At 41.6% G+C, this 22,686-nt stretch overlaps 2 protein-coding genes across 2 annotated transcripts in view; one reads left to right on the top strand and one right to left on the bottom strand.

The window, feature by feature from the left end:
- Positions 1-22,686, top strand: part of KCNK13 (potassium two pore domain channel subfamily K member 13) — a 194,312-nt gene that overhangs the window by 136,823 nt on the left and 34,803 nt on the right. The gene's annotated exons all lie outside the window — the stretch shown is intronic.
- On the bottom strand, positions 13,682-20,969 carry LOC122741415 (zinc-alpha-2-glycoprotein-like). The gene is made up of 4 exons (XM_043984880.1): positions 20,830-20,969; positions 17,501-17,743; positions 15,766-16,041; positions 13,682-13,999 (listed from the first exon to the last, which is right to left on the bottom strand). Exons 1-3 carry the CDS (start codon positions 20,915-20,917, stop codon positions 15,776-15,778), a joined length of 597 nt encoding a protein of 198 aa, XP_043840815.1. The 5' UTR covers positions 20,918-20,969; the 3' UTR covers positions 13,682-13,999; positions 15,766-15,775.

The raw sequence follows: 22,686 nt of genomic DNA, 5'->3' as shown, positions 1-22,686 counted from the left end.
TGGTAGTTCCCCTGTCTTTGGATTGGTTTAAGGAGGGGGAGGTTTGAGAGGCCCTGTGGTAGGTGCAAAGAGCACAGGAATTTCAGACATCTCAGATGGTCTTAGAGATGGCCTTACCAGTAAAGCTTCGCTACCCATTTCCACATCATATTCATGGGGTGGGGGAGCGAGCAGCAAACCAAAAGGAAAGAATCACCATCCTATAGCCTCACAAACAAAAATCTTGAATTTTAGCCTGTTTAGTCTCCTCCTTGATATAGGAAGGGGAGATACTCTGGGGCACAGTAGGGTGCAAGGGGACCAGGGCTAAGGCAGAAGGGTGAATAGACCTGGCAACTGATCCAGCAGCAAGATCTGCCCTGTGATTCCCTTGTGCTATGGAATTGATAGCTTGGTGCCCTTGGCAGTGCATGACAGAGACCTGACTGGGCAGATTCATGGCCTCAAGTAGGCCCAGAATCTCCTTTCCATGCTTCACAGAATATTTTTGAGGTCTATAACTATGTTTCCTAGTTACCATCCTCCCTCTCATCAAAATGTGTTTGCAACGGGGAGGAATTTCACTTTCTTCTAAACCAAAAATTAATCTAATCTTATCATACCATATAAGCATTTTCAGGCAGATGGCAAACCTGAATATGAATATACCTAGTTATTTGGCATATCAAGTGACCACACATTTAGACTGAAAACAGTAAGATCTCACATACTTGCATTGTGCTCTTATCTTCTACTGACTACTTGCTCTGATTATAGAAATTTGCTATAAAAGAAAAATTAGGGACATAATTATAACAGCCAGGATAAAACATCCTTAGCTCTGTTTGATTTCAGGTAAGACCACAATCATGCGACAATAGCCAGATAGCCAGGTGGGAAACTTTTCCTGTTCAGCAGGAACACAATGAGCCAGAAGGAACCTACCTTGGATGAGACCCAGACTGTCCTTTTGACTTTTTCCCAGATACCTTCACCTGTAAGCAGCATATTCGATCTTGGCATTGATTTGTGGCATTCTCTCCAATGGTGGATTACTGACTTAATGAGCCAGACAACTATACCTGAATTCAAAACTCTAAACAATATAAATTACGGTCCGAAAATATTTTATCTTAAATAGCAAACCTCTACTCTCATGAAGTTACAATGAGAAAAAAAAATTACCAGGAGACACACACATGTTGTTTGGTTTTTCTTTCCTTCTTCTCAGGTTTAAACTTTATCCTGGTGTAAAGATCAATCATTAGAAATTACTTTTATATAATCACAACCCATAACAAGCTCTTTTCTGGCAAGTTTACAAATTAAAAGAAGTCTAGAAGGTCTTTTTCTGTGTAATAATTTACCAGCTTAATACCCTTAGTTCCGAAATTCTTCCAGTGCTTTCCTCTGTGTCTTAGAGGAAACAAAACAATTAATAGTCTTATCAAAAAACAGATAGGAGTCCCATAATTTACAGTTGTTCCTAATTTTAACACACATAAACCAATTTAAAAGTAACTTTAAAACTTAATAGTATTTTATTTTTCTAATCAAACTCAATTACTCTTTGGTTTTTTTCCTCTCAAATTTCCAAATTTTTTTCACTGTCAGTATAAATGAGCACAGCTTTCTTTCTATTTGCTTTAACCAATTATATAAAATTCTCTGGACACCTTTTTAAATTTTCTAAACATTCTCACCCACCCACTGCTCTGCTGCACAGCCAGCACCTGAAAGGGAGGGAGGAGGATAAAAAGTGCAGTGGCTTTTTTTCTTTGCCAAGGCTTTTGCAGCCACAAGTCATGCTTCACTAGAGTTCTTTTTCTTTGCAACGTTTTCACATTACAAATAGTTCCTGATTTTTAAACCATTCCACTACAAAAGATTTTAAAGTAGCAGTATATACACACATATGTATGTGTGTGTATTGTGTATACATATGTGTGTGTTTGTGTGTGTGTGTGTGTGTGTGTGTTAACCCAGCTTTTATAATGTTCATCTAAGGCTAGGAATGCCTAACAGAGAATTAATGTTTCAACTTAAGTAGACACACACCTGTAAAGATATCCAGAAGTCAGAGCTTGGCCATAGCCCTGAAAGGCAAATGGGGCTTCAATCAAAAATTAAAACACAATTACATAGAGCACTGGCCCTGGAGTCAGGAGGACCTGAGTTCAAATTTGACCTCAGACACTTGACAATTACTAGCTGTGTGACCTTGGGCAAGTCACTTAACCCTTATTGCCCAACCAAAAAAACCCCAAACACAGTTACAACATTTGAAAGACACATAAATACATGAGACAACAAGCACAGTAACGGCCACGTACAGACAAGCAAACAAACAGCTGTGAAATGTTACCTCTCCCTGACAGCCCACTCTGAGGTGTGGTAGGGGCTAATCAGGAGGTCTGTTACCTTAATTCTCTTTTCTCTTGCAAATAAATCCTTTGTTTCTTTTTGCCTCCTTTCAATTTGTTTTCCTTTTCAAAATTTGTAAGGATACACTTGAGGGGTTATACAGAATGTTTTCTCTCCTTGTCCCTTTAAGGTGGGTTGGGCTGTGACATTTAAAATTGGATATTAGATCATAAATCTCCCCTCTTTAACCTTTCCCTTAATTTATCTCCCAGACTAGTAAATGGAAGAAGCTTCTGGTTTTCTAGTTAGAGCTTTTATTGTATGGTAGTCATGAGGTGATGTTGATTAGAAGGATAGGAAAGTAGAAACACAATACAAATCGTCTTAAGTCTAAGCTTAGTCTATATTCCATATGAAACTCACCAAAAGCCGAAGGCTACCTTTGGGAAGAGAGAGACCGTGTCAAGCGCGTGCTGCTGCTAACCTCGAGCTGGGCCCAGACGAACTCTCATCAACATCAGCCTGTGCAGCGCAGTCAGGAGACCAGCAGAGCAGGAAAAAACTTCCACTTCCGTTCTCTCCTTGCCTTTTAAGCTCGTATCCCGGAAGTGGAGTGCTAGCAGGCAGTCTGACATGCAAAGCAGGCGGACTGGTGTGCGTAGCTCATGCCATTGGTCTCCTCCCCGAAAGGGTGGTCCTTAAAAAAAAAAAAAAACTGGCGTCTTTCAGTTATCCTAACCGATTGTTAAAAAACTTTCATATTTTTTTACCACAGGGCTAAGACCTAACCCAAGAAAAAAATCCAGAAATAGCCTGGCTATTCCTACCTCAGACCTTGGGGGCTCACCTAATGCAACTGAGGTTTCTGAGGCAACAGAGGAGAAAAACACAATGCATACTCCATCCCGGGGGACCCAAGAGCCAAATGAGGGGGTTGTTGTGGCCAGACAGTGTTGAAATAAAACACCACCCATTTTCTTTTAAGGTCAGTGAGATCAGACTTTGTCTCAATTTGTCAAAATGTACCTCAGTGGGGAGTCTTTGGGAATGCTAACTTCCTGACCCATCTACCAACACTACACCTGCATCCTCGTGGGTGTCAACTAATAGCAAAGACTGCCATCTGGGGCATCCCTCAGACTTTGGAGTTTTACCAACAGGGTAAATACCTTAACCAATCATTGATCAAAGGGAAATCCCTCAGGGTAAATCTCTTGATCCTGGATTAAGGAGAAATACCCCTGCTCCATTTGGTGAGCCAGCCTCCCAAAGGAGCAAAACCCAAGTGCAGGAGTTAAAGGCAAATCCCAAACTTACCTTGACAAGGTTTGACCCCACTGCTTCCAAGAAAAAGAGTATGAGTCAGGGACTAAAATTTCCTTACACATTTGATGGCAGAAATGATGTAGAGGGTGGATTTAATTGATCTAATTGATCATGAGGCATCCCAAAAGAATTATAAGACTCAGTGACTCAGTTTCATAAGTTTTATTAGAATACTGTGAGGCCACGGGGAGAATACCATAGAAAAAAAGATAAGGTATCTCAGATAGGGAAAGAAAGATGGTTATATTTATGGTGAGAAAAAGTAGGCTATCTCCTCATTATCTTAATCTCCTCTTTAAGGAGATACATGGTAGGTCTTATCCTAATTTGAACTTCCTGGGGTCCTAATTCAACCCCCAAGGTGGGTACCTTTCTCCTTGGAGGTATATTTTTGGGGTTTACACATCATAAGGTGAACCTGAGGACACATTTGGTCCTTTTTGCATGTGTTCCTAAAGACATGCTTAAACTTGTCAGATCCAGAGGGTCTCTGTTTTTATGATGTCTCTTTATTTAAGATCTGCTTTCTAGGTGTCCTATCATCTAGGAATATTAATGGCTATTAATGGTTAATGGTCCCTAGTTACTGTCTCTGTTGATGGTGAGGGTTGATAAGTTTAAACCTTCTTGGTTGCTGTAGGAACACAAACCTTAGTTTTTCTGTTAACCCTTTTAGGTACTATTGATAAGGACCCAAGCCTCAGTTTATCTGTTAACCCCTTTTAGCCTCCTCCATCAATGCCATCCATGGAGGAGCAGAGAGCAAAGAGCAGTTGAGCAGAAGAATTGTTGAAGTTAGAGTAGGAAATGACCCACCTGGTCATTTACAGATAAGAAAACTGAGGTCCAGAGAAATGGAGGAATTTTCCTGAGTTTCATAAGATATTAAGTAGCAGAGGCCAGATTCTATTCTAGGCCATCTGAATCAAATCTGGAACTCTTTGCATTTCTTCAAGTTGCCTCACCTTGTGACTTTCTATCATATGAGTTAGCCTGCCCTGGCCTGATGTCATCTGATGTTGACACTGTGGTGTAATGCAGAGAAGGCTGGACTGAGTGTCTGTAGACCTTGGCTCCAGGTCAAGGATCAAAAACTTAAAGAACTAGAAGGAATATTAGAAGACATCTGGGGGCAGCTAGGTGGCGCAGTGGATAAAGCACCGGCCCTGAATTCAGGAGGACCTGAGTTCAAATCCGGCCTCAGACACTTACTAGCTGTGTGACCCTGGGCAAGTCACTTAACCCCAACTGCCTCACAAAAAAAAAAAAAAAAGAAGAAGACATCTGGTTCATTCCCTTCATTGTACAGGTGAGGAAACAGAGGCCTAGCATGGTTATTTGATGTGCCCAAAGTCACACAGGTAGTAGGAATTAGAGGCTCCTGAATCTGCTCTTCCCATGGTACCATGATCTTGAACAAGTCACTTTCTTCCTCTATAAAGCAGATGGAAGAGATGATCATTAAGGTAGTTTTCACACCAACAGTCTCTCAGTCTTAGAATCAGGAGCATATCAGACAGTTGTCAGGTACCTCATATACCAACCTCAAGTTTATAGTGGGGAATGGACGAGTATACTTACCTTAGCTGATAGCTCCTGTTTCACTGGAAGCATTGTGCTGCATAGGATAGTAGAAACGGGCAAATTGGAAGGTGGCCGGTAGAGGAAAGAGGTGTGTCTGTGGTTTAGCTTTAGCTCTGCCCCTCCTTGCGTTTGCTCTCACTCTTGGCCCCTCCCCTTTCCCTTTTAATCCTCTTGCTATCTTTCCTCTTTTCTCCCCTTCTCCTCTGTCCCTACTAAGACCTGCCTTCTTTGGGCAAAGGCCCATAGGTGGGGGAGGGGGGGTGTCTCTATGTCCCTGTATGTCTTTTTCTCCACTTTGTCCCATGGTGGCAGTGGTTCTGCCTTCTGGCTCTTGCTCTTATATCAGTAAACAGGTTGGCCATTGAGGTAGGCAATATTTGTGAACCAAAGTGGTTTTGGCCCGGGCTGTGAAAGACCCCAGTCCTCATATACCAGAGAATCACACCCCGAGAAAAGCCACAGAAGAACTGAAGTTAAATATTTTAGTGCTGGCCCTGGTCCCCAGTGGGAGACTGCTTAATAAAGGGTGATGGAGAAGAAATGGGTCAGGAATGGAGGGCTGATATGTAGACTTTGATTACTGGAACCGATAACTACCCAATGGGAATACCTTCTCCTTTCTGTCCTTCACCCAGCAGCATTGTCACTAAGTATAAGATCCCTTGCTTCTCTTCCCATGGTACTCTTCCCTTATCATATTTGGAGCATGCTAGGACAACGGAAACTGACAACAATGAAGCAATTAGTCAATTAATCAATTAATGAACACAAATGCTTTTATTAAAGCACTTACTATTTGCAAAAGTGCTGTGCTAAGTGCTGAGCATGCAAATAGACAAATGAGGTAGTTCCATCACTCAAAGAGCTCAAATCCTAAGTGGAGGAAACAGAACAAAGGGAAGGGTCCAGAGGGGGGGTGTCCCTGATGGGAAGGAAATTCAGAATCTTGTCGTATAAAAACCAGTTGAAAGAATTGTGGATACTTAAACTGGAGAAGAGAAGGAATAGGTGTAGGCTTTCATACGGGGGACATGATTGCTATCTTTTAGGATAGGAAGGGCTGTAGACAAAGAACTAGTAGACAAAGAACAAGTAGACAAAGAACTAGATTTGTTCTGGGTCACTCTGGAGGACTTAGTTTTTGAAGCAGGATCAATGGGTTGACGTTATAAAGAGGCAATTTTCAACTTAATACAAAGAAGAATTTCCTAAATCTTAGTTGTTTTTTTAAATTAAATTTATTATTTATTTTTAACATTCTTTTCTTAAATTTAATTCCAGGTTCTCTCCCTCCCTCCCAGTCCTCCCTCACCTATTCAGAAGACAAGCAAAATGATACCGATTATGAATGTGAAATCATGCAAAATGTTTTCATATTAGCCATATCACAAAAAAAGAAAGGAAACGAGAAAATTCTACTTCAGTTTGCACTCCAGTTCATAATCTTCAGGCAGATAGCATTTTTGGAATTGCCTTTGATCATTATATCGATCAGAGTAGCCAAGTCTTTCACAGTAACATCATCACAACATTGTTGTTACTATGCACAATAATCTCCCAGTTCTCACTTCACTTTGTGTCAGTTCATATAGATCTTGCCATATTTTTACTGAAGCCCCGCCCCCATCTCCTCATTTCTTTTTAAAATTTTTTAATTTTTTTTTTTTTGCAGGGCAGTGAGGGTTAAGTGACTTGCTCAGGGTCACACAGCTAGTGTCAAGTGTCTGAGGCTGCATTTGAACTCAGGTCCTCCTGAATCTAGGGCCAGTGCTTTATCTACTTCACCACCTAGTTGCCTAATTTTTTTTTTTTGGCAAGGCAATGTTAAATGACTTGCCCAGGGTCACACACATCTCATCATTTCTTATAGAACAATAGTACTCTATGTGTAATTTAAAATTCTAAATGTGGGTTCTAATTTGTCCCCCCAGTTTTGGGGGGAAACTGACTAAAATCACTGATAAATGAGTTTAGGTTTTTTAAGGGTTTATTGAAAAATATTAAAAGAAAGAGAAAGATTGAGAACAGATTTCCTATAACCTGGCGATCCTAACCTTCCTAATTTCCTACTTCTGAAGTTCTCTGCCACCACACTGATGTCTCACAGCCAAAGAGGAAGAACCCTCCTGCCGGGCTCTGCTTCCTGCTTCCTGCTCCTCTCCCAGAAATGGGAGGTTCCTCAACAAGCTGATGGGCTAGTGTCATTCAAATTCATTAAGTACCCTTAAGTACAATCTAGTAAGCCAAAGTATCCTTAAGTACCAGACATTTGTGCTTACAATCTAGTACACCAGTCAGTCGCTCTTCCCCAACTCAATCAGCCCAGATCAATCTACAGGTGAACCCCTGAGTTCCATTATCTTGACACATCTATCACAATCGTATGTCACAATTCATTCAGCCATTCACCAACTGATGATCATCCCCTCAATTCTCTTCCATCACAAAAAAAGCTGCCATAAATATTTTTGTACATATAGGTCCTTTTTCTTTTTCTTTGATCTCTTTGAGATGCAGACCTAGTAGTGGTATTGCTGGGTCAAAGGGTATGGATAGTTTGTACAGCCCTTTGGGCAGAGTTCCAAATTGTTTTCCACAATTTACAACTCTACCAGCAGTGCATTGTATACTGATTTTCCCTAATCCCCTCTAGCATTTATTATTTCTGATAGGTATGAGCTGTTATCTCAGAGTAGTTTTCATTTGCATTTTTCTAATCATAGTGATTTAGAGCATTTTTTCATATGACTATAAATGGCTTTGATTTCTTCTTTTGAAAACAGCCTGTTGATATCCTTTGACCATTTATCAACTGGGGAATGACTTTTATTTTTTTAAACTTTGACTCAGTTCCCAATATATTTTAAAAAATGAGGCCTTTATCAGAGAAACTTGCTGTAAAAATATTTTATATTACTTCATTGTCTGTGGTACCATTGATCAAAGTATAGTTTCAGGCTTTTTCATATTGCTATTTTCAGAGCTAGTCTGAGAGTCTGCAATTTTTCAGTCCTTTACAGGTGGTGTTTACAGGTGGTGTGATCTGGGGAGACATGTGGTTACAGCTTTCTTGGTCTACACTCTAATATTTACCCTGGAAGAGCCAGCCCCCTGCTTCCCTGCAGCCCTAAGTGCTAGTGTTCATCTTTGACTCAGAACTGAGACCACCAGCGCTCCTCTCCAACCTGAAACTGTGACCCAGAACTACTTATGGACAATAGAATTGCCAATCCAGTACCAGCAGAAGGTCCCCTGCCATCTCTTTCTGACCAGTTGTCCCTTAAAGTCTCTGAGCCAAGAGCTCCTAAAGCTGCTGTTGCTGCTGCTCCTGTAATCATGGTAGCCTCCGAGGCCCACTGATGCTGCCTTGCTTCAGGCCGGCCCCCTCTCCGGTGTCACAGACCTCCCCAGCTAACCTTTTCCATTTGGAAATACTCATCTCATTTGGTTACTTTCTGATTTAAAAAAAATTATTTAAAACAATCCTTTAGTTCCCATCCGCATCAATAGCCTAGTTTCTTAAACTGTGAGTCACTACCCCATAGGGGATCACATAACTGAATGTAGGGATCACAAAAAATTTGGCAACAGTAAAAGGTTATGTATATCTATTTTATATACCTGTATAGCCAGGGTTATGTAAAAATTTCTCTGGCGAAATGGAGTCACAAGTGGAAAAAGTTTAAGATCTCTAGTTCTGGGGGCAGCAAGGTGGTATAGTGGATAAAGCACCGGCCCTGCATTCAAGAACACCTAAGTTCAAATTCAGCCTCAGACACTTCACACTAGCTGTGTGACCCTGGGCAAGTCATTAACCCTCACTGCCCTGCAAAAAAAAACCCCAAAACCCAAACCAAACAAACAAAAAAAGAATCTATAGTTCTTCCTTTCATTCCTCTGACCTCAGGTGGTTTACATTTTTAAAAATTCAATTCAATTTATTTTTTGGTTATATTTTAAGTTCCAAACCATCTCCCTCCTTCCTGTCCTACCCTGCACTGGAGAAGGCCACCATCTGACATATATGTATGTGCATGTGGATGTATATCATATACATACATACATATATGTATATACATACATATATAAAACCATCAGCCTCAGACACTTCACACTAGCTGTGTGACCCTGGGCAAGTCATTAACCCTCACTGCCCTGCAAAAAAAAACCCCAAAACCCAAACCAAACAAACAAAAAAAGAATCTATAGTTCTTCCTTTCATTCCTCTGACCTCAGGTGGTTTACATTTTTAAAAATTCAATTCAATTTATTTTTTGGTTATATTTTAAGTTCCAAACCATCTCCCTCCTTCCTGTCCTACCCTGCACTGGAGAAGGCCACCATCTGACATATATGTGTGTGCATGTGGATGTATATCATATACATACATACATATATAAAACCATACTATGCATGTTTCATATTTATCAGTTCTTTCTCTAGAAATAGATAGCATCTTCCTTCATGGGTCCTTTGTAGTTAATTTGAGTATTTCTAATGCTCAGAGGTAGACAACATCTTCCTTCCTAGATCTTTTGTAGTTAATTTGAGTATTTCTAATACTCAGAATAGCCTAAGTCATTCATAGTTGTTCTTCAAACAGTATTGCTATTACTGCAAGAGGCTTGCATTTTCAAGTAATCAAAGGGAGAGCTCCTCCCAGAGTCCAGCCTCCTCATTTTGTAGATAAAGAGCCTGTATCAGAAAAGTTAAGTGACTTGCTCAGAATAATAACATAGCTAATAAATATGTGCCTGATGTGGAATGCAAACACAGGACTTCCTGAATCCAAGTTTGGTGCTCAAGCTAGGAGTCATCTGCCCAGAAGGGATAGCTACATTAGCAAATCCATCAGTGAGCATTTATTGAGCGCCTAGTATGTGTCAGGATTGGAGGAAACAAAACAGAGACAAAAGTGAAATAGTCCTGCTGTCAAGGACCTTGTGTTCTATTGAGGGAGACAATTGTACACACACACACACATACCTGCATGCATAAGTACCAAAGAGATACACGGTAATTTTAGAGGGGAAAGCACTATGAAGAAAGGCTTGGACCTTGATAAGTCTAGAAGGAATCCAGAGATTTTAAGAATCAGTGATGAGGGAGAGCATTCTGGTTATGGAGACAGCTTGTGTGGAGGAATGGAAATGAGAGATGGAATTTTGAGTAATAAAGCTGGAAAGCTAAGTCACACAGAGAATAGAGCACCGGCCCTGGAGTTAGGAGGACCTGAGTTCAAATCCAGGCTCAGACACTTACTAGCTTACTCGGGTAAGTCACATAACCCCAATTGCCTCCAAACAAAATAAACAACCACAAAAATTAAGCCAGAAAGGTATTTTGGAGTCATGTTGTAAAGGTAGATGCCACAAAGAGGCATTTGCAATTATTGAGAAATTATCCTGCAAGATGCCATCAATCAGCCTTGGTACTCCATCTCACCACTACTCTCTACCTCCCTGATTGGAGAGTGAAGCCATAAATCTCAAAACCTCCATTAAAGGAGGGAGCTGAGTTCAGGCGTTTCTCACCTGGCTGCTCTACCCTGGGATTTCTCTGACTTCATCTTCACCTCCAAATTCTACCCCTTTGTTGGGTACCTTGACCCCCACCCCTTTTTTGTTTCCTTTTGAGTGTTGTTTCCCCGTATTTAACTGTAAGCTTCTTGAGGGCAAGGACTCTCTTTTTTTATATTCGCGTCTTCAGTGCTTAGCACAGTGCCTGACTCATAGTAAGTGTTTATTGACTATTATTTTACTATTTAGAAGCCTCATATGACCACTGACTCACACACACACACGCACACACATACACACACACACAACCAGCAAGGCATGGTAGAGGGCTTCTTAAACTTTTTCTACTCACATTCCCTTTTTGCCTGAGGATTTTTTACGAGATCCCACATATATAGCTCTATAAATCAGGTATACATAATTTTTTCCTGTTGCCAAATTATTCACAACCTCCACATTCAGTTACATGATCCCATACAGGGTCACAACCCATAGTTTAAGAAGCTAGGCTATCCATGGTGGGTGGGAACTAAAGGATTTTTTTAAAACTCAGAAAGTAACCAAATAAGAAATTGTACTGTCTAAATATGTTGTTATTACTTTACAAATGTAAGAATATAAGAATTGCTCTCAGGTTAGAACAAGGGTCCTCTTACCTTGATTATGCCCCTCACAGGGTCACAAGGGGACACTGAACATGGGATTTGCCTTCCATCAACTTCCCTACATTGGCTGCTTTTGCACATCCCTGAAGTTTCTGGTGGTGCTTCACAGAGATGGGAATGGGAGCGCTGGACCACACTCCCAATATCATAGCTTTGTTCTTTTTTGAGAGGTGACACTGTGACCATTGAATACTAGCAATGCTAGATGTAGTTAAATCTTATGTAGTCATGTAGTTAAATGTACATGTAGTACATATAGTCATGTAGTTAAATCTTATGGCCTGCTATTCAAACACTACTCTCCCCTAATGTGGCTTATGACCAGAGCCATACTGCACAGACTGTACCTTTTGCATAGCCCAGGCAGAGGTCTGGTGCCTCCTGAAGGTGATATAGCCCTCACCATGTCACTCCCATTCTGCCTCTATTCTATTGTCTTCTGAGGACAATAGGGTGTGTGTGTGTGTGTGTGTGTGTGTGTGTGTGTATGATATGCCATTTATCTTATACTGTGGGGTGATGGAGGAGCAGTGGCCTCAGACCCTGATAGATTTTAACCTATATTCTTATATCTTGCAGATGCCATGTTGGGTTTGGGGGTGGGGAGATGGAGAAATTGTCCTTGTTTTTGCGGGGTTTTCCCAGCAGAATGAGTTCATCTCTACTAAACCAGCTTAGGGACCCAAGGCAAATATTAAAGAGAGTCCCACCTTACCCTCAGAGGCCATCTAATCCACCCTCCATCCCCATTTAACTGTTAAGGAAACCATGTCCCAAAGAGAATGACTTACCTAAGGTCACACAGTCAGTAGGGAAGAGCTAGGATTATGACCTATGTTCTCTGATTACAAATCCAGTACTTTCTTCTCTGCTATCTGATTGGACCCTGGATCTTAGCCCCCAAACTAGATGCCTCTTCTCACAGCCTCTGGATTTCTTGGACATTGTGGTCTCCAAAGCAATAGCAGGAAGAAGACAGTGACCATTATTACCAAGTTCAGAGATTTATTTTGACCGGGAGTCACATTCAGCAAAAATCAGGTGGAGGCTGTGATGGTTAGCTTTTCTCTTATTATATGCTATTGTACCCACTCCCAAAGATGATAGTTCAATGACCAATGAGAGTTTCAGAGTGGGAATCTACCCACTAGATATTGAAAACAAAACATAGAGAACCTGAAATTCCAGAGGGGGAAAGCCCTAACCAGATGTATCATCTGAAAAAGAATTAAGGGTTTTAGTAGATAGTAAGGTGAGTCAATATAGCTACCCACAATAACCAAAACAAATCTAGTGTAACATCATGCTGCATGCCCATAAGCATAAGGTATGTATGATCATTTTTCTGGGTTCTGCCTAATTCAGACCACACATGGAACCTTGTGGCCAGTCCTAAATGCACATTTTAGGACAAGTGTTGGTAAGCTGGAATGATTCTAGAGGAGAGGTGATAGACCAGGAACATCAGTTGAAGGAACTAAGGATATTAACTCCAGAAGAGCTAAAAGTCTTCCAGAACATACCATTTCAAATACATAAAAAGGGGGTGTCATGTGGAAGGGGGAATAGACCTATTCTCTGTGGCTTCAGAGGACTGTGGTTAGAGATTAGAATCCAGGTACAAGGTATAGGGAGGCAGATTTCAAATAAGGCTACTCCACCTCCCCCAAGGAGAGCCATCCAGAAATGTAATGGGGGGGGGGGGCTTGGCAGATGGTGAGTTCTTTCTCTACGAAAGGCTTCCCAAGATGGCATTGTAGAGAGAATTCATGCTTCAGATTGAGGTTAGGCTAAAAGATTTCTGAAGTTTCTTCCATCTCTGAGAATTTGTTACTCAGGGGCAGTGCATCCAAATATACTTGTTACAGTGATGTAGGGAAGGTAGGATCGAGGTGGTCTTTTCCTTGAGCCAGGTGTTGATTGGAGATAGCCAGGCTTAGAGCTAGGAGTTATTGGTTGTGTGACCCTGGGCAAGTCACTTAACACTCAGTACCAGGGATAGAATATTAGAAGTTGCACAACCAGTTGCATTGTTACAACAAATTTCATTACTGGGGCTACTTTACACCAAGGAAACCAGAGATCTGCACGTGTGGGCACATAGATATACACACACATACACACACACATGCTCTATGACATTTATTTAGTTTTCTGAGACATTTAGCTGTTCAGTTTAATGTTGTTTATCTCACATTGTAAGTTTTGACAGGGAAGGATCTGACTCTGTGTAATTCTCTTTGCTGGAAATCCAATGACAGGTGACTGCCTATTTTTTTTTTTTTACTTTTTTTTTTTTGGTGGGGCAATGGGGGTTAAGTGACTTGCCCAGGGTCACACAGCTAGTAAGTGTTAAGTGTCTGAGGCTGGATTTGAACTCAGGTCCTCCTGAATCCAGGGCCGGTGCTCTATCCACTGCACCACCTAGCTGCCCCCGACAGGTGACTGTTAAGTATAGTGATAGTGGTGATGGTGGTAGCCATGATGATGAAGATCTTCACAGCTTCTCATTCTCTTCTTGATTGCGATTAGGATGGAGCTTAATTCCCCTGTCTTGGCCCCCTGTTGAAACATGCTGTTTACCCAAGTGATTCATTTACTTATATTATTCTTCTACTCTTTCTCTTCTTGTCCCCCCTCATCTGAGAAGTGGACAGTGTCTCTTCACTGCTCTCCTAGCAGGTCCTAGCTACTCAACTTCAGTTACAGCATCCCAGCCACTACCAACTTCCTCCAGACTCCTCTCCCAATATTCTTCCATCTCACAGCTTTCTTTTCTCATTTCATCCCTACTGAGGATTTGTATGGTAGCCTGTCAAACCAATTGTTTCCAACAAGTCGTGGCCTCCTCCCAACATTCCCTTCTCCTCTATGCCAAGTCACTCGTCTCTCCTCTTTACGTACATTATCATCAATTCGTAAGGAAATACTTACTGAGTCTCCACTAGTACCAACATTCTTCTGCAAACCATGAGTACAAGGGAAAGTAAAATGTGGTCCCTACTCTTAGACTCAGGAAACATTCAGAAGGATGTATTTCTAAATGAAGTGGTCTGATCACAAGAATGAAAGAAGACTTTGGAAAAGGGAGAGTTCAGGCAAAATTTGAAACAGGTCTTGGAGAATAGGAATGCTTTAGATAAGTAGAAGGAAGTAAAGGCATTCCAGATATAAGAAGCAACACTAATAAAAAAGGTATTTAAAAGGGCCTACTATGTGCTCAGCACCATATGAATATTCTCAGATTTATTCTTTACACCAACTTGGGGAGGTCATGGTATTATTATCCCCACTAAAGTTGAGGAAACAGAGGTGATGTACCTTACTTAGGGTCACACAGTTAGTAAGTATGTTGTTGTTATTGTCGTTCAGTTATTTCAATTGTGTCTGACTCTTTGTGACCCCATTTGGAGTTTTCTTGGCAAAGATACTAGTTTGCCATTTCCTTCTCCAGCTCATTTTTTACAGATGAGAAAACTGAGGCAAACAGGGTTAAATGACTTGCCCAGGGTCACACAGCTAGTAGGTGTCTGAGGTCAGATTTGAATCCAGGTCTTCCTGATTCTAGGCCTAGTGCTCTACCTACTGTGCCACCTAGCTGTCCTAAGAACCCTACTGAGTTGGCCACTTCTAAGCACAGAGATAGAAATAACTTTGTCTGGAGGAATGGGTCACTGAAGAAACTTGGTTGCCCAGAGTGGAGCATGCAGATTCCCATCAGAAGCTATGGTAGAGGAGTTCCTATTGAAAAACTGAGAATTTGGGCAGCTAGGTGGCGCAGTGGATAAAGCACTGGCCCTGGATTCAGGAGGACCTGAGTTCAAATCCAGTCTCAGGCACTTGACACTTACCAGCTGTGTGACCCTGGGCAAGTCCCTTAACCCTCATTGCCCTGCCCAAAAAGACAAAAAAAAAAAAAAAAAGAAAGAAAGAAAGAAAAAGAAAAACTGAGAATTGATGAATAGAGAGAGATAGAAGGATTTAATCTTATTGTGGAAAACTTGTTTTCTATTTCCCACAACCATCCTGCCTACCTGAGCCCCATGTTTCCTGTATCCTTCTTTCACAGTGCCCAGTAGAGAGGGACCTCACCTCAGAGGCTGGGACTTTTGACTTCAATTCCAATAGAGCTAAAGAGGTTTCTGAATTCATATTTTCAAGCCCCACTGTCCCCTGGTTAGTTGAAATGGGAGAGGGAGGAAATATTCTGGGGGCAATGCAAGCTTTAAAATGTCTTCAGATTCTCTAATGGTAATGTTTCCAAGTGTCCCTAGCCCCTAAATTGACCCAGCCACAATGAGTACAACAACAATATATAGACAGTTTACCTGGCTTGTCCTAATTAGCCTTCTTATAATCACGGTATTGTTTGAGCTTCTCAATACAGTCCTTTTCCAGGTAATCCTTGGACCGATCCACAGCACCTGGGTCTTTCTCCCATTGTTCTTTGATCATTTCAGCTGCAGGAACCTTTGGGATCCAGGCTGGTTGGTTTTTGTCGAATTCAATGAAGGGTTTTCTATCATAGTTATAACTCCAGAATCCGTCAGTGGCACCATCCTGGCAAAGTGTACAGCCGTAACGTCCACTCAAGACATGTGAACCTGAAACACCCAAGCCCCAAGTATGGTGAGCTCTCTGGAGTACAGCAAAATGTGTTTCCAAACAATGATAGTCATGGGATATATCCAAACATCCTAGTATATGAAGAGAGTGTTTCCTTAAAACAAACACCCAAATCTTTTCCTTTAGGCAGCTAAGGCATGAAGAACCAGCTAGGAAGCAAGGTTAAAAAAGAGAGCAGTTCCCTTTAGGTTAATTCCTTTCATCAGTCTAAATCTCATTCCATTCATTTGGTGTAGGAGTAGAAAGAAAAGAACAGTCGAGCAGAAGAATTGTTGGAGTTAGAGATAGAAATGACCTTTCCCACTGTGCTCATTTACAGATGAGAAAACTGGGGCCCAGACAGTGAAGTGATCTTCCTGAGCTTTTTAGGACAGTAAAGAACAGAGGCAAGATTCTACCCTAGGTTCTCAGATTCAAATCCAGAATTCTTTCCATTCCAACAAGTTTTTACAACCTGTAACTAACCATCATGAGAGCTAACCTGGCCAGCTCTGTACTTGCCTGATGTAGACTATGGGGAATAACAATCACTGTAAGTTGAATGGAAAAAGCCCTAGACTGGGTGATTGGAAATCATGTGTCTAGGCCTGGCTTTACCACTAACTGATCTGTATGAGATCATCTGATCAAAGATTTAGAGATAGATGAACTACCAGATGCCATCTGGGCTCCTGAATCAGTGTTCTTCTGACTGTACCAGGATCTTGATCACTCCCTTCTCTGTAAAATGGGTGTATTTAAAAAATGGGTGTATTAGATGATTTCTAAGGTACTTTTCAACCTTAAATTTTATCAGTCCTAGAGTTGGGAGCACATCAGGCAACACTGTGGTACCTCATATAAAAGGCCCAAGTGCCCAGTGGGGTAAGGAGAGGGGAGAATTTACCTAAGTTGATGACTGAGAAGCAAGAATAGATCCATCCCCACTTCCTGTTTCACTGAGATCATTGTGTTGGATATAAAAGCAGGAAAGGGGAAACAGGAAGAAATCAGGTAGAGGACAGAGTTGTGTTTTGGGGATGACTCAATCTCTGCCTCTCTCTGAATTCATTTTCCCCACTTTGGGGGCTATGGACAGACACTGCCCCTCTTTTTATCCCCCTTTTCTCTTTCTCCTCCCTTTTATTTATCCCTTCCTCTCTCTCAATTAGGGACAGCACTCCTTAGGCAGAAGCCTACAGGGGATTTTCTTTTCTTTTCTTTTCTTTTTTTTTTTTTTTTTTTGGCGGGGCAATGAGGGTTAAGTGACTTGCCCAGGGTCACACAGCTAGTGTCAAGTACCTGAGGTCAGATTTGAACTCAGGTCCTCCTGAATCCAGGGCTGGTGTTTTATCTACTGTACCACCTGGCTGCCCCCCTACAGGAGATTTTCAAACTCTTTCCTACTCACTGGGTCCCTGGGTCCCTGGGTCCCTGTCTATATACATGTCCACTCACCACTGGCATCGTGATTGAAGTCCATGATTTCTTTCAGGTTCTCTGTTAAAAAATCTCCTCTTTGTTTCTGAAGTTGACTCAGATTTTCCCAGTCTTCCACATTGTCCCATCCTGGTTCAGGCACCGCCTTCTGGCTGTTGCTATCATATTGGTAAACGAGTTGTCCATTGAAGTAGGCTTTGTTGGTGAATAAAGACGTGGGTTTTGACTGGGCTGAGTCCTTATAGACCAGAGAATCACATGCTGAGAAAAGCCATAGAGAACTGGATGAGACATTTTAATGCTAATCTCCCAAATGGAGTCTACTTATTGAGGGTAACAAAGGAGAAGTGGGTTAGAAACGAGATACTGACATTTGAATTTTGATTACCAGGACCCATTGAGAATGCCTGCCCCAGGTTCTCCCCTCTTCTGCCTGTGTCTCCCCCAGCAGCTTTGACACGAAATTATGTCAGTTCCACAGTATTCTTGCCATGTTACATTTGGAGTATGTCAAGCATTTCAGTCTAGATACTAATAATGAATGAATGAACCAGTGAACAAAAAAAAATGCTTTTATCAAATGCTCAGTATTCACCAAGTGCTGTACTAAGTTGTGAAGACAGGTAGTCCCAGATCTCAAGGACAATATACAATAAATAGGATTATTCAAAGGAGAGTGTCCAAGATGACAAGAAGACTCAAACTTGATCATATGCAGACCAGTTGAAGGAATAAGGGATGTTTAACCTGGAGGGAGCAATTGATGTGTATTTTGGTTTAAAGACACATGATAGTTGTCTCAAGTATTTAAAGGGCCATCAGATGGAAGAGGGACCAGACTTGTTCTGTCACTCTAGAGGACTTGGTTTTTGAGGGAGGGTCAGTAGGCTGAAGCTATGGGAAGTTAGATTTCAACTCAACATAAAGAAAAACATGCCAAATCTTTGATTTATCTTAAAATGGACTGCAGCACCCTCTGAAGTAGTGAGCTCCTAAAGTATTCAAGCAGAGAGTAGATGACCATTCATTTTATGTCATGGAGAAGGCATTTCTATGTTGACTGAAAGATTGCCCTAGATACTCTAGGATGTCCCTCATTTTTCTCTTGAAGATTCTGGGACTCTATGAAGCTCGTATCTCTAGGGGCCCTGTCCCACCTTCCAACCCAGTAGTTCCATGATATCTTTTCCCTGTTGTTGGTCTGAGGGATTGGAAGCCTCTGTTCCTATTGGAGGAGCAACCTTGTCTCCATCTAGAAGAAAGGAGGCTTGAAGAAGAAGGAAAGAAGCAGGAGGCATTGTAAGAAAGGAGTCACTTAACCTCTCAAAGTTTCAGCCTTCTCACCTGTAAAACATAGATGGTAACATTGGGATAACGATGCCCAGAGTTTTGAGAATAGTAGGTTTAGAGTAAATGGGTTTGAGTCCTAACTTTGCTATTCAATTCCTGTGTAACCTTGGGCAAATCATTTTAATTCTATAGACCTCAGTTTCCTCCTCTGTGAAACAAGGATTACATGATTCCCATTACCTCTTTTTGGTTCCTAAAATGTCTTTACAAACTCTTAAAAAATTGTACAATATAAGTGTAAGCTTTCCTGTGTCGGTCTAAGCATCCTCTCACTCTGATCATGTCCAAGGGACAAGGAGCATGAGCTTTTCCCTCTCCTCCATGATTTCTACCTCGGATGTTTCATTATTTCCTCCATAGACCCCAAGTCCCTTGTATCATCTACCTTTGCACATTCCCAAGCTTCATGGCAGTGCCCGATAGAGATGGGAATAGGAACTTTAGATATTCCTCCCCCAAACTCTTCCCCTCCCTCATCCTATCTTGGTTGTCTCTGAGAGGTGTTACATTGAATGCTGGAACTTCTAGGTGACTCCTGGCATTAAATCTTAGGTTCCATACTCCTTTCCTCTTTCCAAACTCCACTCCCTGCCCACCAACATCACTTATAATTACAGCCACACCACACAGACTTGCCTTCTGCATAGCCCTGGAGGAGATTCAGTGCCCTCTTAAGGTTCCCCAGTGCCCGCCATGTCATTCTTGTTCTGCCTCAACAATGTTAAGGGCTAAAATTCTAGCTAGTCTGTCTAAAATATCTAATGAGTGGTCGCCAATAAATTATAAGCTTCAGCAAGAGTTAGACTTTTAAGCATTTATTAAGGAGAATAAGAATTTGGTAAAGAGAGAGAGAAAGGCCTAGATTCCTATCTATTAAAGGGAGAGCACATTTCTAGCTCCCCTCTCCACTAGCGTCCTCCGGAAAGCACGCGAGCCCGAGCGCCAGAGCCTTCCTTCCTCCTCCCACTAGTCCGCGTCACTTCCTGATGCCAAAGAAAAGACTCCTGGTCTTGCCCTCAAAGACCTTCACTTCATGGGCGGAACTCTTCTACAGTAAGTCTCCAGCAGGTGGCGTTATTCCAATCATTACAACAACAAGTTTTCCTGGTCCATAGCATCAGTACTTTTATACATCTGTGTTCTCATCTCTGTTTCCTTCCTTAGGGTTAAAAGGTTGTTAGAGATAGGAAGGGGGCAGCTAGATGGCTCAGTGGATAGAGCACCGGCCCTGGAGTCAGGAGTACCTGAGTTCAAATCCGGCCTCAGACACTTAACACTTACTAGCTGTGTGACCCTGGGCAAGTCACTTAACCCCAATTGCCTCACTAAAAAAAAAAAAAAAAGAGATAGGAAGGAAATTCTCAGGAAAAATGAAGCTTGTGCCCCCATTGACACTCTCATTCTCTCTCTGTCTCTGTCTCTGTGTGTATGTATGTGTATAGCATTTGTCCTTTCCTATGGGGTGATGGTGGAGGAGTGACCTCTGAGCTTAATAGAAACTGACTTATGATATGGTATTTTGGGAATGCCATGGTGACTTTTGAGAATCTTGTCACTTCTTTTCTCCTTTCAACTACATTTCTCCTTGCTCCCTATATTTCCATTCTCTTTTATTCTTCCCAAATTGTTTCCCCCAGCACAATGAATTCATATGTACAAAAGCAGTTAATGGACTGGCAACCGAGGCTAATGTTGAGGGGGGGGGTCTCATTCTGTCTCTGAGATCCCTCTCCTTTTAGGCTCATAGATTTAGAGCTAGAAGGTATCCTAGAGACCATCAAGTCCAACCCCCCTAACCTTCCCCCATTATCTTGGTAAGAAAAATTGGCCCATAGACATTAAATCACTTACCCAAGGTTACACAGATAATAAGGCAGAGCCAGAATTAGAACCAAGATTTGCTGGCTCTAAATCTAGTCATTTCTTCTCTCCTCTCTGATTTCACCCCACCTTTCACCTCCCAAATCAGACATCTCTTTCCCATTGGCTCTACTCACATTGTGGTGGTTTTAGGGGCCGATAGCCAAGAACTGTGGTCCCTGAATAAAATAGCAGGAAGAAGACAGTGGTCAGGGGCCCCATCATTCCAAATTCAGAGATGTATTTCAGCCCAGAAATCTGGTCAGATTCAGCTGAGATACCGTGGATATTATGATAGTTCTCTTTTCTGCTGTATTATATACTGCTGAATCCGCCTCAGGAGATGACAGTCCAATGGCCAATGAGAATTTTAACATGGAATCCACCCCCTCAGTATTGGAAACAAAACAAACAGAACCTGAAATTCCAGAAAGAGCACCAACAGGATGTATCAAAGGAGTGGTTCATTTGAAAAAGACCTGGGGGTTTTAGTGGACAGCAAGCTCAGGGTGAGCCAATGCAGCTGGCCGCAATAACCAAACCAAACCAAACCAAACCTACTATAACATTGTGCTGCATGAACATAAGTATGGAATCCAGAGGAAAGAGCTTAGGGTGTGATCATTCTTCTGGATTCTGTTCAATTTAGACCACATGTGGAACACTGTGTCCAGTTCTAAATACATATTTTAGGAGGGGCATTGGCAAGCTGGAATGCTTCTAGAGGAGGGGAACCAAGTGCAGTATAGAAATTTGGATTTTGAGTACTTTGGGTGAGTGTAGGTGCAGAGAATGGAGAGCAAGAATGGCCTGACCTCTTTGATGCCTCTTGGTCATCAATTTGCTGACTCCCCCATGGGAGCTAAATTAATTGCCCTCCCCATTTGGGAGATTTGGAAATCAATTCTTTATGGCCTTTGTGGATAGATGAAAATTCAGGGTTCTAATTATAACTGACTAAATTGTTCCTTCCCAATGAAAACTCATATTCATTCAATGCCCTAAAACTTTTCCTTTTAATGGACTGACTAATGAAAGATTCCCCAAATAGAAACAGGCTAAACCAAATGGCTCCTTCTTTGGACAACTGGGGAAGTGATTCCTGGTGCCTTGTTGGGTACCAAAAGGTGCTTGCTGCCACAAGGTATTAAAACTCAAATTCAGCTGATCCAGTTATAAGTGACTAATTCTGAATGTCCTCACATGTCTGCTTTTGTAATATTGGTAAAGATAAAAGAAACCATCATTCTTTTTTTTCTTTTTCTTTTTTTTCCTTTTCCTTTTTATTTATTATTTTTTTGCAGGGCAATGAGAGTTCAGTGACTTGCCCAAGGTCACACAGCTAGTAAGTGTCAAATGTCTGAGGCCATATTTGAACTTGGGTCTTCCTGAATCCAGGTCCAGGGCTTTATCCACTGTGCCATGAAACCTTCAAAGTACTAGCTTTCTTTACCTTGAGGAAGCAACTAATGACTTCAGGAAGTTGGAATGTTGTTTTACATATAAGAGGCTTCCTCATTCTAACAGCCTAACCTTGGCTCAGGCTGTAAATGACTAAGAAGAGTTAAGGCAGCTAAGTGGTGCAGTGGATAGAACACTGGGCTGGGAACCAGGAAGACTCATCTTCCAGAGTTCAAATCTGGTCTCAGACACTTATCAGCCTTGGGCAAATCACTTATCCTTGTTTGCCTCAGTTTCCCGAACTGAGTGTTTCAACAATGGGAAACACTTGTTCCTTGTGTCCAAGGAAATCCTCTAAGGCAAGGTCAGTGCCCTCTAAGTAATGCAAAGGAATTGAGAAAAGGCTCATACTTAAAAGCATGACTGTATATATTCTCTCTCTCCCCCAAATATAAAATATATAGGGTACAGAATAGAACATAGTGTGTGTGTGTGTGTGTGTGTGTGTGTGTGTGTGTGTGTAAATAGATAAGTAGATAGGTAGGTAGATCTAGATAGATAAATTCTATACCCTAAATTCATAACCACTGTGT

This window comes from Dromiciops gliroides, chromosome 2 (genome assembly GCF_019393635.1).
Source record: "Dromiciops gliroides isolate mDroGli1 chromosome 2, mDroGli1.pri, whole genome shotgun sequence".
In the NCBI taxonomy this organism is placed as follows: domain Eukaryota; kingdom Metazoa; phylum Chordata; class Mammalia; order Microbiotheria; family Microbiotheriidae; genus Dromiciops; species Dromiciops gliroides.
This window is presented reverse-complemented; position numbering and strand designations above follow the sequence as displayed.

Bases quoted from the DNA above. Each gene is read 5' to 3' on its own strand.
- LOC122741415 (XM_043984880.1), bottom strand. From the start codon at position 20,917: ATGATGGGGCCCCTGACCACTGTCTTCTTCCTGCTATTTTATTCAGGG. The intron at 17,744-20,829 runs GTGAGTAGAGCC...GGCTTTTCTCAG, and splicing joins GCCCCTAAAACCACCACAAT to CATGTGATTCTCTGGTCTAT. The intron at 16,042-17,500 runs GTGAGTGGACAT...TGGGTGTTTCAG, and splicing joins CTTCAATCACGATGCCAGTG to GTTCACATGTCTTGAGTGGA.